Source organism: Nymphalis io, chromosome 16 (genome assembly GCF_905147045.1).
Source record: "Nymphalis io chromosome 16, ilAglIoxx1.1, whole genome shotgun sequence".
In the NCBI taxonomy this organism is placed as follows: Eukaryota; Metazoa; Arthropoda; class Insecta; order Lepidoptera; family Nymphalidae; genus Nymphalis; species Nymphalis io.
Genome location: NC_065903.1, coordinates 7,565,115 through 7,580,913, shown reverse-complemented (window position 1 = coordinate 7,580,913; position 15,799 = coordinate 7,565,115). Strand labels below are relative to the sequence as shown.

Here is a 15,799-nt window from a genome sequence, read left to right as displayed (position 1 = left end):
TCTAACATGACTAGTAAATTTATAATGTGATAATTTAAACCGATTTACGATTGTGGAGCATACACACACATAATATATATATTAATTACAAACAACATAATACACTTTCTAATAATTAAACATCATAACATAATAAATAAAAATAAAAAAATGTATTAAAAATAATTAATTAATGTGTGTACATGATATATGCTAAATATGTAAGAGAATAAAGTCTCACTCGCCAAACCTAACCCTAACCGAATTATCTACTTCACAAATGACTCTATTATCATCCTCCTAATAATTGAAAGTAACATCCCGTAAGTAAATGCTCCACGGCCGGGATAAGACCTTCTCTTCTATTTGATGAGAAGGTTTGTAGCTTATTCCACCGTGCTGCTCGATTGCGAGTTGGTAGATAAGTACACGGTGTTTCCTCACAATATTTCCTTTCAACGCTAAGCGAGAGATAAATTATAAACACGAATTAAGCACATGACATATGTGTATGTCCACTGAATTCCATGTGCATAAAATATTCATTATGTAAATGCTATACGAACCCTTATAAAATAGCTGAAGTTGCTCTCATGTCAATTATTTCTATAGAACTATAGAGGATTGTGCCCAACATACATACCCGCCATCACTTCTTAACATTTTCAGATATTAAAAGATAATTTTTAAGTAAATATTTAGCTTTTTTTTTTAAATGTGTTTCCTTTGTAACCATTAACCTTACAAAATGCCATGTAAAAGATGATTATCATGTGATAGCAAAAATATTCAACTAATTAACTTCATTATAATTCTCGAAATTAGACCCTTCGAAACAAAAAAACAAAAACAAGAGATACTGTTATGTATAACTAATGGTGCATCTTAGAATATTAAGATTGAGTGCAAATGAGCCGGGAGTTAGAGGCGCGTGCGGCGGCGGCTCGCGTTACACAGACATACACATGCCGAAAGACATCCTATCCCACCGAGTTAACCAAGGTACTTTTTGCATCACAACACATGAGATATTAATTAAATGGGCGGCGGTTGCACGCTCAATTTTACGCTTTAGTATCTGGTCTTTTTAACTTGTCTAAGCGATGTCTTACTTAACATCAAGGGTACCACTTAGAAGCAATATTCTTATTAAAATTATTCTTTAAAAAATACCTAATATATTACCTAACAAAAAATGCAAATCAAACGAGTTTTGTTCATTGAAAGGAATTACAATTAAGTTATTTTTTTTACACATTAGATGAGTTGATATTCATGAAGTGATTGTTTAAGAAATATATGTATATGATCCACATCGGAAATGATGGCTTTCGCTCGTCGCTGACGGCTGACCGTAAGTTCAAGTGGTTCATTCAACGACAGTTCGTGTGAAATTGGTCTCCAGATACCAGATACAAGTGTAAGACGATACCTCGGCGTCTGGTGAACATCGCTTAGAAATCAAATCCAACAATGTAAAAGTACCGAGCCAAGTGCCAACATGTGTACAATGCGACTGAATCATTACGCACAGTTACATCAGAAATGCTTCGAGTTCATTGAACAACATACAACATAATTATATTAGGTATTTCGATAGTGTTGCTCATAGAACAATGCATGAAATTTTAGGTTTTGGTTATTTAAAATTTTAAAATCTGTGCGGTATAATAAACTAAATAGTTAAGTATTATATGATTTATTTATTTCACTTAATTTGCAAATAATCTAAATAAAAGAATAACTATTCATTAAGTCGGTACCTAATTCATTGAGTATTTGATTATTATCAGTACCTATTTGTAAAAATAGAGGCCATTAGATTTGATTAGATTAAATTGCAAACATACAAATTGATTGATATTTATTATTCAAATCTCAGGGCTCAGATTCAAACGAATTTCAAATCAAATTAAGCGACAGTGAAAATTACGCATGTCTAAATTTAAAGTGGGTGAAACTGCGAAGCGCTGCTACTTACCTATATATTAAAACCTTCTCTTTTGAGAAGGTACCAGAAGATGTAAGCATCTTGTAATCTGTAAGTTTTATATATATTGATTATATATATAGATTGTGTATAAAACTTGAAATTAGTGTCTAATAATTGTATTGCGTGTAAATATACGAAAACGTGATAATGATATAGGTATGTACATAATATGATGATGTATTTCTGACTGATTTCGGCCAACCATTCTTAAGATTGGTACTGTCTATCGCAAGACATAGTTTAGTGCCCAAGTTAAACAAAGACACGGGGGTGTAAACACAGCTTACTCCCAAGTCTGGGTTGCTACTGTGAATCTGCATTAGTGATGCAAATGTTTGTTTCAGTCTCTAGACTTAGGGTAAGTATTTGAATTTTTTATAGAATAAGAAGGCAGACGAGCATATGGGCCACCTGATGGTAAATTTCAACCATCGCTTACATAGCCAATGCGCCACCAACCTTGGGTACTAAGGTTTTATGTTCCTTGTGCCTGTAATTACACTGGCTCACTCACCATTCAAACCGGAACACAACAATATCAAGTACTGCTGGTTTTCGGTAGAATATCTGATGAGTGGGTGGTACCTAGGTGAACTTGCATAAAGCCCTACCACCAATAAAAGAAGATTTAAGATTTTGATGTGATGTGAGAAATGATAAGAAATTCTCAAACAACACAGTTATTTACAAACATCAGATAGAAACCGTTATTGTAATTTCAAGTTATTGAGTATATATAATGTCAAAATAGTTTTAAAAAACATCTTGTACCTGAAACAAAAATATTATACTTACTCAATAATTGTAACATATGTAATCCAAAAATATTTAAAAAAAAATCTGGCTTTGAGATTGACAGTAGATGTTATTTTTTTATATTATAGGCAGGCGGACGAGCGAATGAGAGCCATCTGATGGTAAGTGGTCACCAAAGCACATAGACATTGGCGTTGTAAGAAATAATAACGCCTATAAATAAAATCAAATCACCACTATGCTGCCAACCTTGGGAACTAAGATGTCTGTAGTCCTTGTGTCTGTAGTTTTTTACTTGTGTCTGCTAGAGCTAGTGTAACTCTGGTTTGAAAACCAGAACACAACAATACTAAGTATTAACGTTTAGCGGCAAAAAACTTGAGATGAGTGGGCCTACTACAGGTAAAATATTATTGTTACTATTACTCTCTATTATATTTTTTATAGATAATTAGCTTCCAAACTACAATACAATTTACATGAACTGCCACTAAACAAACTAGGTTATTATTAAATATAATCTTATTAACTAGGTGTTTTAGAGCCCTCAGAGCATATACTCTATATCGGAATATATTATTTGACAATAAGAGATTGGGTGAATGTTAAACATCGTAGAGGAATTAATTATTCGGATTAATTTATTACAAATTTGTTTTTTTTTTTGACTTCGCTGATTTGTCACGTCACCTCAAAACTATCGATAGTAAAGCGTTGCTTAGGCATATGCGCTAGGATGGGGGATATGCTATTGGAATATTCTGTGATCTTTATATATCATTTGATTGCGTGGCACACGTATGTAACCTTTAAGCTAGCTCTGGTGTTGAAGAGAAAGTTTTAGATCTCATTGCTGCGTACCTGCTTCTATAAATGGGATAAATAAAGGCTGATCCAAAAATGGGTATTCCATAGGGATCAGTTTAAGGTCCCTTCCTGTTTTTGGTATATATAAAAAAATATCTTCTCCATGATAAATAGTGTTATTTATGACATTGTTTTGTTTTCTAATAATGCACAATACAACTTTTTTTTAATATAGGTAGGGCAATTAGGCCACCTGATTGTAAAAGGTCACCACCGCCCATAGAAACATTGACGCTGTAATAAATATGAACTATTCCTTACATCGTCAATGGGCCAACAATCTTGGAAGCTAAGATGTTATGTCCCTTGTGCGTCTAATTTCACTGGGTCACTCACTCTTCCAGACAGGCTTTCACAAAGCCCTATCACCAGGTAATTATAAATTTAAAGGAAACATTACAAAGTTGACAGGAAAAAAAACTATTAATAAAATAAAGCAATATCACTTATACTGAATTAGCTTACAACTTTTTGATTTTACCCAATATAAACAATAAGCATATTTTTGCTCGAGATTTTGCTGAGTATATACCATTATATATACTTATCAAAATCTCGAGTAAATTGGGTTCAAATGCGTACACAGCCGTTCATTGTTGTTATAGGCCGCATGGTTTGGAGAGGCATAGCTGTTTTGGAACACAAATATTAATGATAGACAGGCTATTGAGACAATCTATTAGTTTAATTGGACCTAGTTATACAAAAAGCAGCCAACTGGAGAAAATTTTACATGAATTGTAAGTAAGATTTCATTACATTGCCATGTCGTGTGAGAGAGATGGTGTATTTAAATTAGTACGGAAAAAAAGATCACTCGTATTTGTCACTTGTGCTTATTAACCAAAATAAGTGTTTTAAGCGGTAGGTACATTTTAATTTCAATATAATTTTATATTTATCATTACGATATTTAGTTCCGCGATTCAATGAGTTGAATAACGAGTGAATCAAGCGATTACCGAACTAAAAGTGCGAAATTGTCCTACTTACTCATCAGTAGTTTGTTGATTGTTTAATTTGTCAAATCTAGAAAAACAATTCCACGTACTTGTAGTTATCGAATTGAGATGTTTTCTTAAAGTATCTTAAACTATTAAGGTAAATAAGAAAAAAATTATGGTTTTCAATTATAATGTTTTTTTTTTCATAGAACGATAGAAAAAAGGCAGTCAAGTGTGGTGGAAGGTATTATACACAAAAATAAATTAAAACATATTTATTTTGTATTAATTTTCTCTTCTTACAGGCTATGATGTTACATATACTCCTTATAAATTATAATCTAAGTTTCGATACATCACTCAGAACAAAACATTCGTAAATAGAAACACATGACTAATTGTCGGTATTATATACATGTGATATGAGATGCCTTGTGTTTTATTTATTTTAGAGTCATAATTATTGGTACTCTTTCTGTAGGTGCTCACACTATGGCATTTTCGTTTTTATTGTTGTTGTTATTGTGAAGAGTAAAACCTTAAATTACGTCCGAATTGAGACATTTATCAATTTTCAAAATCGAGCGTGCAAGAAATAATATCAGCTACTTTTTACATGTTTAATTTGCTTTTAATCAGCATGTGCTTGCTGTCTTTTATATTTAAAAACCTTTTTATCTTTTATTTTAATGTTAATAATTAAATATAAATGATTGATATTTGCTACAAATATACGTCTTGGCAACATTAGAATAACTGTCGTTTTTATTATCATTATAATGTCATTTTGTTATTTGGTTGTCAAACTTGAAATAATATATTGTGAATTTGATATCACAGAATTTTCAGTGATTCATATCATAAGTTTACGGAAAACGATACGATTTTGAAATGATAACAAGATTAACATCGATGAGTATTTAGATGTCATTATTAATGGCCAGCTTGCCGAATGGCTGGATTTAGCTGGTAAGTAATTATTTCTATTTAAAGCAAACGATAGAACTCCCAATTGATTCAATTTAATTAATCTATTAATTTTCTTCCTTAGTTATTAATTGAAAGAATCGTTTCTCCAGTTGAACTTATTTAACAAATCAATTTATTCGAACTTATTTTAGTAATCATGAATGAATGAATAATCTAAATTGTATAATATTACTCCTATAAAACAGATATAAATACATCGCATATCGAACATTAAAACCAAAATATACATAAATGCAACTTCAAATAAATTATAGGTATCTGTCTGAAGGCTTCCAAGTAATAATTGAGAAGTCAAAAGAAGCAAAATGTTCTCTGAAAGATGTACAGTTGCGTTTCTTGTGCCCTGATGATTTGGAGGAGGTACTGTTATTTCCGACCTTTTTTTTAAATGTATATATATATATATATAATACTTAATTATATTTACAATATTTGTTGACTTAAACTAAAATATCGTATCTAATATAAACATATCTAATAAATTGACTGACCTGAATAAAAAATATATTATTGGCCACAAATGTCAGAGTACAATTTTAAATTGTGCACATTCAGTTAGCCTTTAAGTATGTATAGGTGCTAATAAAAACTTAATTTATTATCTGCATAACATCTATATGTAATATCTAAAGAATCTAAATTACATATATAAGTTACTATTTTATTGTATATAATTTCCAGGTAAGATCTTTGTGCAGAGACTGGTTTCCAATAGAGTATCCACAATCATGGTATGAGGACATAACATCTTCTGAGAGATTCTTTGCCTTAGCTGCAATATATAAAAGTCAAATAATTGGTCTCATAGTTGCCGAGATTAAGCCTTATCTCAAACTCAATGCAGAAGACCGAGGAATACTATCTAGATGGTTTGCCTCAAAAGATACACTGGTTGCATATATATTATCCTTAGGTAAGGATTATGTAAACTAAATATTTCTTAAAAAACTTTTATTTTAATGTCATTTCAAAGAATATTTATGCGGTAAATACCATTAAAGTCAAAAATAATTTGTTTACTCTTGTCTTTAGTTGACTTCAAAGGTAATCTACTATCATAAATCTACTATCATACATGCAAAAGTAACTCAAACTTGTCTGCTACCAATCACTACTAACCATTGTACCAATTTTGATGTTTTTTTTTATGAAGTAAGCTGAGCCCCAAGAAATAATTAAGAACATCTTAAGTATACATAAAAAGTTGACTAATTATTATGTTAAAAATTTTTAGGTGTGGTACGTTCGTACCGTCGATCGGGGGTAGCGACAATGCTACTGGATGTACTAATCAACCACTTATCTGGACCAGTGCCTCAGCTACCTCATGAACATCGTGTTAAAGCAATATTTCTTCATGTACTAACAACAAACAATGAAGCCATTTTGTTTTATGAAAAAAAAAGGTTACTATAATATTATACATTATTTTAATTTTGTTATTGTACTCTATTATTTATTGAAGTTATTAATGAATACTATGTAGTATTGCTACTAAACAGGTGTTTTATACATTGGTTAATATAGAAACAGCAGAGAGGAAAACAAATCATATTTTTTATGCTTTGCTGTATGACCTTTTGCACCAATAGTAAAGAAGACTAGGTGAATCAATTGTTAGGAAATAGAGTATTGTTTTTGGTTTTCAAAAAATTAAAAATAATATATTAGCTATATTTCAAATAAAAGCTATATTTAAAATTTATTACTTCTATCACATTTTTATTAAAAACTAGCTTCCGCCCACGGCTTCGCCCGCATTTAAAGGGAGAAGGGCAGTAACTCCTGCCATCGGAGTCGCCAGTCGGAGTATAAGTTCTATTTCCATTTTAAATTTCATCCAAATTAGTTCTGCAGTTTTTGCGTGAAACAATTACAAAGATAGATTCATCATCACAAACTTTATATGATTTTAAACATCCAACTCATATTGGTGTACTATAAAATGTTAGAATACTAAGTATATTTAAAAAAAAAACATCATTAATTTCTGGATAAATTAAATTGTTCTGGGTGCCTTAAGTTATCCTTTTCAAGTTTAAATTTGTACTTGTTTGATGAGGAATTATCCTGAGAGTTAGACAAACACATACCGCCTCCGTTATAAACGGTGTTTAGTGTGTGATCAGTTAAACAACTCTGCCTTCTTCTTTTTAATGTCAGATCAATAATAAATAGAAGTTTATAAAAAAGAGCTTTACTTTTTTAATAAATAGTAGGTCAACCAACAACCCATGTCTCAACAGCAAAGGAACACATAACATATCATATGTGAAGCATAAATTCACGTCCATAGGCATTTAACTTTACTTTGTCTAAGATTAATTTGAATTGGCTTATAGTTAACTATATGAAAAGTTTTACTTTATACTAAGTAATGGAATAACTCTTGTTTTAATAGATTGAATGCAAATTACATAAATATTGTTTTTTATTTATTTTCAGATTCAGACTGCACTCTTTCCTACCATATTACTATTCAATAAAAGGCCGGTGCAAAGATGGATTTACATATGTATACTATGTTAATGGTGGCCATGCACCATGGGGGTTGTATGATTATGTGAAGTATGTAGCTCGAGTGGCGTGGCGTGGAGGCGGCCTTTACCCCTGGCTGTGGGGCAAGCTGCGGACTGCTCTCACCATCGCTTGGCATAGGTAGTGTACATATAAAATCACTTTTTATTAGCTGACGCAGTAGTATTAAATACTCGCTAGCTACTGGGTAATAGAAAATCGGTGGGCTAAGGATACCCATGTCCAGTGCTTCGCTTATCGATAAATATCGATTGTTTTTCAAATTCTCTAATGTAATTCGTATGTAAGTTTCATTAATGAGGGACAAACAAATTTTAGTGAGATATAATATAAGCTTTCATGTATTTTTTTATCAGCCGTTTTGAATTTATGGAATCATTTGTCATTTTTATTTCTTTTCTTTTTATCGCAAGAAGCGCCACTATGATAGCGTCATGCAGCGTCCTTAGCTACCATTTAATTACCCAGCGGGCAACGAGTCTTATAACTACTATAAAAACTGTTAAATTAAGAACTTGTTGGTTCCGTATATGACAATAGGTATGGTCATTGAACTTTGCCTAGATCAAATAAAAGTGGAACAATGTCTGCTACACAGCTTCAGCAATAAGACTGAGTGCAATTTTACCTGCACATGTTACTTTTATAATTAAAAAAAAAAAAAACTTTTCATCCAAAACTAAACTTGGGTTGCTGACATTGTTTTAAACAATATGGGTTTTTTTACAAAAAAAAAAATGTTGGTGTAAGGCATAAAAATACTGTTAGATAATAATATACAAATGTAACATTGTTCATAGGCATTTCATTTCATATTATGTCACTGTTACGACGTTTTTACAATGCAATCTTATTAAATATTTGTTGTATTTAAATGTTTCGAAATCATCGCAATATACACGTATTTTAATTGACATATATACATTTTTAAATAAAATAATCTCATTTTTTTTTTCTAATATTAAAATTAAATCAAATAAGTTACAATTAAAACAAATATGTAGGTACGTACGAATTAACATATTCTAAGATAAATACGACATATAAGGGTTTCAAATATATAATCGGGAATTGAGTAAATTATTACATTCTAATATAATAATATATATAACTTATGTGCGGTTCATTGAATCAGAAGTCCATTAAACAGTTTCGAATTTAATATGACAATTATACATCTACATATAAAATAGATACATGTTCTATGTAATAATAATATTTAAGATAAATTTAACGCTTATTTGCGATATCTACATAGATGCAAGGGTAAGACGATACATCTGAACGGAAAAGGAAAAGGTCTTCCATTGACCGAGCTAATTTTTTTCATTAGTCTTCGTATTTTTTTTTTATCTGCTATTTATGTATGTATTTAAAAATAGAATATATTTATTATTTAATTATTATATATCTCTTTTATTTGGGATGATATTATAAAGCTTAGGTTCCTACGTATGTGAAATTAATACGCTTTACTTTTCACATGCGTTTTTAAAATAAAAGATAACATAGGATTGATGTGATGTAAAAATATTGATTTGAATGAAAAGTAAAAAAGCTTGAATTATTAAATTGCAAAATTCAAAGAAATACAACGTTTTGTTATTCGAGATAGCGTTATGTTATTGCAGATAACTAGAGTTTGTTATCTCGTTATTTTTCTGTAACCTATTTACTTTATATATATATAGTTTTTTTTTTAATAGAAATATAATTCACGTACGAATTGGCGTCAGTGCAAGTTTTATCTCTCGATGAAGATGTAACGTATAAATAATTGAATTACCTTTTATACCAATACCAAAATAAAATTTACCGTAATTGGTCGAATTACTATCATCCATTATTTTTATATAACGGAAATTATTCATGCAAATTAAAAAAAATATATAGTTTTTTTTTGTTATAGTGATAAAGCTTTGAATTATAAAACCCGCTTAAGTTTCTATTTATTAAAAAAAAAATCGTCAATTATATTTTATTTAACATCAACATTTCACCAAATCGCTTTAAAATTAATTGAATTTATTGTATCAGTTCTGTGTTTTCAAATCTCATACCATGACATTATCTAATATTTTAAAATTTAATCACAGTACCTAATTGTTAATATATATTATAATTGATTTTAAATCTAAAATAAAATCTAAGTGTTAAATGTTTCGTCTGCCTCCTTGTCATGTACCATAAAGTTCGGATAGGTGGTAATTACCACCATTTATAGTATATTTTCGTTAATAAAATAATGCCCGAGGTAAAGAAAATTAAATGCGTGTTAGACGATGATACGGAACGATAAAGATATACGTTATATGATTAATTAATTATGATTAACATTTCTTCAAAGTTATTCTTAAACTACATCAAAGAGATTCTTAAAAAAACAAATTCGAAATGTATTAGTTCGTTAAATACAAAACCCACACATACGTAAACCACATAAATACGATATATTTATGCTCACGCTTGTGTGTCGTCATTAAATTAAGCGTCGGGTGTCGAATTTGTTTCGCAGTGAACAAATAGCCTTGGGGAGTATTCAATTTGTTTAGTTTGTTATGTATCGGTAAACGAACTCACTAACGACAACCGGAACAACCCGCTCGGTTTTAACATCTGAGAAATTGGTTTTATACTGTCAGTATTAGTTTCAGTATGAGTTCTTACAAATATTTATAAATTCACGCAAAGCAAAAATTAAATGGACGAAGATTCCCTCGTGTACAATTTCTAAATGAAACTAATTTTACAATATAATAAAAGGAATGCGTTTTCATTTTCTGGTATACGTGTGTTTTTTATTATAAATGTATTGTTCGGTCACAGACTTTTGTGTTCTTGCTTTATTTTTATCGTTTCGTTTATTGCATTATATTATGATTTTTATGATTCTTACATTCGATTTTAATTACATGAAAAAATATATCTATTTGCTATCTCAATCATTAATATACGTTTCGTTACTATTGATGCAAAACGTCGTATGTTCACTTTACATCACAGCGTAAAAACGAATTATTTGTACTAGTAATCGTTAGACATATTAATATTTTCTCTCATTTTTGTCTATGGTAACTAATTTACAGCGTATTGCGTGTGAAAAAAAATAAATAACAAAGTACTATTTGAATTTAACTTTTACTTGCGACCTTATACACTGATAGTAACGATTCGCGTCTTTTTTAATTGTATTAGAATCGCTAAGTATGAGTCACGAAAAACATAAGTCAAATCAATTTAATTAGCTGTTGCAAAAGTACAAACTGCCAGACTTACCGGACGTGATGGGCATTATTGTTCCGAATATTTTCATAATAAAGGAAAAACATAATCAATAACATTGTAATGCATATTTTAATGCACTAAGCTTACCACCACCGTCACCTAAAACACAGCTGATATATCACAGGGAATTAAATTCTATGACTATATACCAACATGCGTAACACCATATACACAATTTTAGTGACATAAAAAAACCATTCGTTTTTGTGATATTTTTTGGTATTTAAAGCTTTAAAATTTGCTTCATCAAAACTATTTATAATTTCGATAATTTCTAAATTAAACACAATTATATCATATTGAAATTATATTATAGGAGGAAAAAACTAAAGGCATCGAGTGATATTAAGTATGCAGTATAGTGCCATGATTTTATGCCAAGACATTTGAAGTAAGGTGCCTGTGTGTTCACTTGAAAGAAGTAATTTATAATTAACATAGAAAATAATTATATCATAAAAAATATTGTTATAAATATTAAACGCATTAATACAAATAATTTTACATGGTAACACTGTGCTTATGTAAGGTTTTCTTCACGCTAGCGTAATTCATCGCTTACCAATTTTTTCTGTACGCTAATTTTTACTGTTAAGGTGTTTTTATCTTACTAAATCATACAATTATTATAACATTTAACAACTTGTAACCATCATTTTCTGAGTTATCTAATAGCCATTGTTTAGAGATTACATGACTAAAAGTGTTAACCAGTTTTCAATATGCTTAGTTTTATAATACTTCACTAAATATGAAATTAACTGTAATAATTAAATATGAGATACGTCTTAATAAAACATACCAGTTATATTTTTTATTAAATATATTGAAATATAACATTAATTTTAGTAGATTTTCTTATGTCGTGTAGTGTGTGCACGGCCGTACTATAAATCATATGAAAGACGCTAGTGTGAAAAGAATCTGTTATTATATTTTTAACTCATCAAGAACCAAAGTAATTTTATTATCTTAATATATTTTAGTGCTTAAAAGTATTAAAGAAATTATTTTTAGCGTTATGAAAAGGGGTATTTTTATTTCTCGGTCCGTCTCTTTTTTTTTAAATTTTTTTGTCTATGATATTTCAAAATTGTTTTATTTATTATTCCAAATTTATTATTATTATTATTTTTCTAATCGATATATATTTTTTATAACGTTCGTTCACGTTCACATTGGTCGACGTTTATGTTATATTTGTATTATGTTTAATTTAAAATTATAATTTAGCTTCCAAATAAATATCGTTGTTGACTACTACTGCATCTTTTATTTAAAAAAAAGTTCCCAGATAAATAAAAAAATACAATAGACATTTATAGAATATGATTTCTGAAGGTTTCTCGCGATACATGTTTTTATGGCTTATTTACGAACGGTCGACAACCACGGACGGCCACGCACCGCACCGATGCTCTTCCGGCGTCTGGTCTGCGTCCGTCCGTAACGACACGAACCGTGGGAAGCAACCTTAAGACACAAAACATGTATACTGCCTAAATAAATGTACAATTATGGCGACCTTATCGCTACATAGCGGTCTCTTCCAGGCAACCAACGGTGTAAGTAATTACAGATAGGATATGAGGTAGGTGGTATGAATAAAATAATATTAATATTTAATTAAAACAAAACCAATAAACAAATGTAAATATAAAATACACATATTATATATCAATATATATATATACATATAATATATTTGCTTTTTGTTTAAAAAAAAATTAAGTAAAAAAAAAAATCACGTATTAATACACAAAGTAAAAGCATTGTTTATATTTATGATTTATATTTGTTAATGTTTGAAACAAGACAATCGTCGATATATCGAATAAATAAACAAGAAAGAATATTTACCTACTGGGTATTTGTAAATAAGACGATCAGTAACAATTTCAGAAAATCTTTAATTTTAATAATTGCTTTCTTTTTTTTTCTTCAACTATGCTGTACAAACTATATTCGCTTAAATTAGAATTAGCAATTAATAATTGCACGTAAAAAAACTTAACAAATAGGTACTTTCAACTTTTCGATTGGAATGAACGATTATTATTACATTACGTAATATAATATTTTTTTTTTTACAATATGTATCTTACAACTCTACAAAATGAAAATAATCTATCAACAAGCAGTCACAATCGCTCAATGATATGTTAAAATTATTTTTGTGTATTTTTTATTATTGCGTTTTAGGTAGTAAATTTATGAAAGTATATTTTATTGAGTACGCAGCTACATCTACGGGCGTGGCGCGACTGCTACGTTATCAGCGGCTCGCGAGGCGTCAGTGGGCGGCGTGCGGACTACAATTACGATACTAGGTTGCTCCTGTCCGTTACACCTTTATGGTTCTGGCCCTTAAAGTCTTTGAGACGAATAGGCGAAGACTCACTGCCCGAGTCACCCTGAAATTATTATCATATAATATTATTAGTGAGGAAAACTATTAATAGTCTACAATTCTATAACAGCTATTAGATTAAGCAGCATAATGAAAATAATTAAAATATATAAGTACATACGTTGGCACCAAGGGAAGTGGTCTCTTGTAGGAGGAGTTCGCTGTCGGTACCCCGAGACTCTTTGTTTTTAAGGATGGAACGTGACCGCGAGTCACTCTCTAGAGGCCATCCGCCGGATCCGCGCTTGTTACCGTTCTTACCTGTATGTAAAAATACTCAAATAAGTGTAAAGTGAAGTAGTTATAGAGAAGGCATACGTACTCATGAATACATGTATCGTGTGTTTGAGCTTTTTAAAGATTTCATATAAATTCATCTTAGTGGTTGGCTTGTTTTAATCGAAATTATGTTTCATAATATATAAACTTCAATTGCTCCTCCGCGATTAGTTTGAGATTACTAAGTTTTCAAGACATCAATTCTATGTATAAAGTTCATTTATAGCTACCATTTAGGAAAATAAATTATTTTTATTTTAGATAACAAAAAAACAGAACATTTAAAAAAATTAAATCTCATATTGTTTAATTAATCTTAAAATTGAAGGAATTCATTTCATACGATATTTCAAAGAAATAAAGACTTGCCGAACAAAATATGGTGATTAATAATCCTTGTTGCTATTCCTCTCGGTGGCTTCTTCTCCTCGTCCGACCACTCCTGTATAACATTTATTATATAACATGTTTAATACAACATACATCAATGAATAACTACAACAACAAATACTAGCAACAATTTACGACCAATATACAAAGGTCCGTGCACAAGGTTACATTCGGTTAAAGCTCTATGGGGAGTTATCATGCAGGTAATGGTGTAGAAGTAAGTTTTAAAAAAGTTATCTTGATTTTTTTTAATATGAAAGTCGCGCTTGCAAAGGTTTTCTCTTCAGACAAGAGATGCATAATGCCCAGACTGACCTGTTGAAAGCGCGCTTTTCTGTGTTTGGGCTTTGCATCGTCGACGGCGACGAGCGAATCGTCTACCGGCTGCGGCAAACTCGTACGAGAGCCATCAAGCGGCCTGCCTGGCTCAGCACTAGCACACGCAGAAGCGCCCGCCCCGACACCCGACAAGCTGCCCCGAGAACCTCGCGGCGAAACTTCGTCCTGCGAACCTTTCGCACACAAAACGCTTCCGTCTCCCGAGGCGCTTTTTCGCACACCGTTAAATTCCGCTGACACCCCGCCCCCGCCCTCACCCGTGCCGCCACCGCCGCTACCGTCCAACGGATTCACATACAAGTTTGACGAGTCGTTCTCGCACGTGATGTCGCCCTCTGAAGGAAAAGGGTGCGTAAGGCATGATGCAAATGTATCTGCAACGTAAGACAGAGGCATATGGAGCCACGCACGCGTAGGTCGCTCGAACGGAACAGAAATAACTCAGGTGCTAAAAGTTACTTGTGAAAACATTCGGTCAACCAATATAAAGAAATGTACAAGAACAACATTAATGGCATTTTTGTAAACATTAGGAATTGTTATTATATAGAAAAGGGAGTAAATTTATAAAGACAATCGACAATTCGTGTCACAGTGAGCAGTTAGGTGGAGGTAATATAGATTATTTTTTGACATATTCATACATAGAGGTCGAGTTGTACGGAATTGTAGGGATAAAATGCACAATAGGAGAGGAAGATTAAATAAAGCACGTACCGGGGCTGTCGAGACTGTTAGGCGTCGCCTCGGGCAGCGCGCGAGGCGCCGGGTGCCGCTGCAGGCACGCCAGCTCCACACACACCGGTTGTCGCAGGTCCGACGTCGGCATTGGCATCAGTTGTTCGGCGTCTATGAATTCTTTGTAACCCTACATGAAAATACACCATTAAAACAAGGTAAAAACGTGTTGGTAATGAGCCTAGATTTTCAAACAAATTTTATAATTTTAAATTTGTACCGCTAAATAATAGTCTAATATACATTAAAAAAATAGTTTAACACAGTTTAAATAGTTATGGCTAACAAAAG

The 15,799-nt window shown here is 31.2% G+C and overlaps 3 protein-coding genes across 12 annotated transcripts in view; 2 read left to right on the top strand and 1 right to left on the bottom strand.

Moving 5' to 3' along the window:
- Positions 1–5,338: 5,338 nt before the first annotated feature.
- Positions 5,339–12,609, top strand: LOC126774239 (N-alpha-acetyltransferase 60). 2 transcript variants are annotated; one of them, XM_050495661.1, is made up of 6 exons: positions 5,339–5,508; positions 5,784–5,889; positions 6,211–6,442; positions 6,764–6,935; positions 7,975–8,187; positions 11,669–12,609. In XM_050495661.1, exons 1-6 carry the CDS (start codon positions 5,492–5,494, stop codon positions 11,712–11,714), a joined length of 786 nt encoding a protein of 261 aa, XP_050351618.1. In that variant the 5' UTR covers positions 5,339–5,491; the 3' UTR covers positions 11,715–12,609. The 2 variants fall into 2 exon arrangements, with proteins under 2 accessions (XP_050351618.1, XP_050351617.1); XM_050495660.1 differs by having other exon boundaries at positions 5,453–5,508; positions 5,715–5,889.
- Positions 12,610–12,767: 158 nt separating this feature from the next.
- Positions 12,768–15,799, top strand: part of LOC126774179 (probable ATP-dependent RNA helicase DDX20) — a 111,567-nt gene continuing 108,535 nt past the window's right edge. Inside the window, exon 1 of the mRNA XM_050495577.1 lies at positions 12,768–12,779. The gene's annotated coding sequence lies outside the window, so the exon portion shown is untranslated. The remainder of the gene's footprint in view (positions 12,780–15,799) is intronic.
- The window catches only part of LOC126774172 (potassium voltage-gated channel protein Shab), a 36,756-nt gene continuing 34,199 nt past the window's right edge, over positions 13,243–15,799 (bottom strand). For 5 of the 9 annotated variants that reach the window (XM_050495561.1, XM_050495564.1, XM_050495566.1 and 2 more), the window contains 5 exons: positions 15,488–15,638; positions 14,747–15,144; positions 14,411–14,483; positions 13,884–14,023; positions 13,243–13,766 (listed from right to left, as the gene is read on the bottom strand). In XM_050495561.1, the coding sequence (XP_050351518.1) occupies positions 13,671–13,766; positions 13,884–14,023; positions 14,411–14,483; positions 14,747–15,144; positions 15,488–15,638 (858 nt within the window). In that variant the 3' untranslated portion in view covers positions 13,243–13,670. The remainder of the gene's footprint in view (positions 13,767–13,883; positions 14,024–14,410; positions 14,484–14,746; positions 15,145–15,487; positions 15,639–15,799) is intronic. The other 4 variants (XM_050495563.1, XM_050495567.1, XM_050495568.1 and 1 more) reach the window with 1 other exon arrangement.

Bases quoted from the DNA above. Each gene is read 5' to 3' on its own strand.
- LOC126774239 (XM_050495660.1), top strand. From the start codon at position 5,761: ATGCAACTTCAAATAAATTATAGGTATCTGTCTGAAGGCTTCCAAGTA. The intron at 5,890-6,210 runs GTACTGTTATTT...TATAATTTCCAG, and splicing joins GCCCTGATGATTTGGAGGAG to GTAAGATCTTTGTGCAGAGA. The intron at 8,188-11,668 runs GTAGTGTACATA...ATTATATTATAG, and splicing joins CTCACCATCGCTTGGCATAG to GAGGAAAAAACTAAAGGCAT.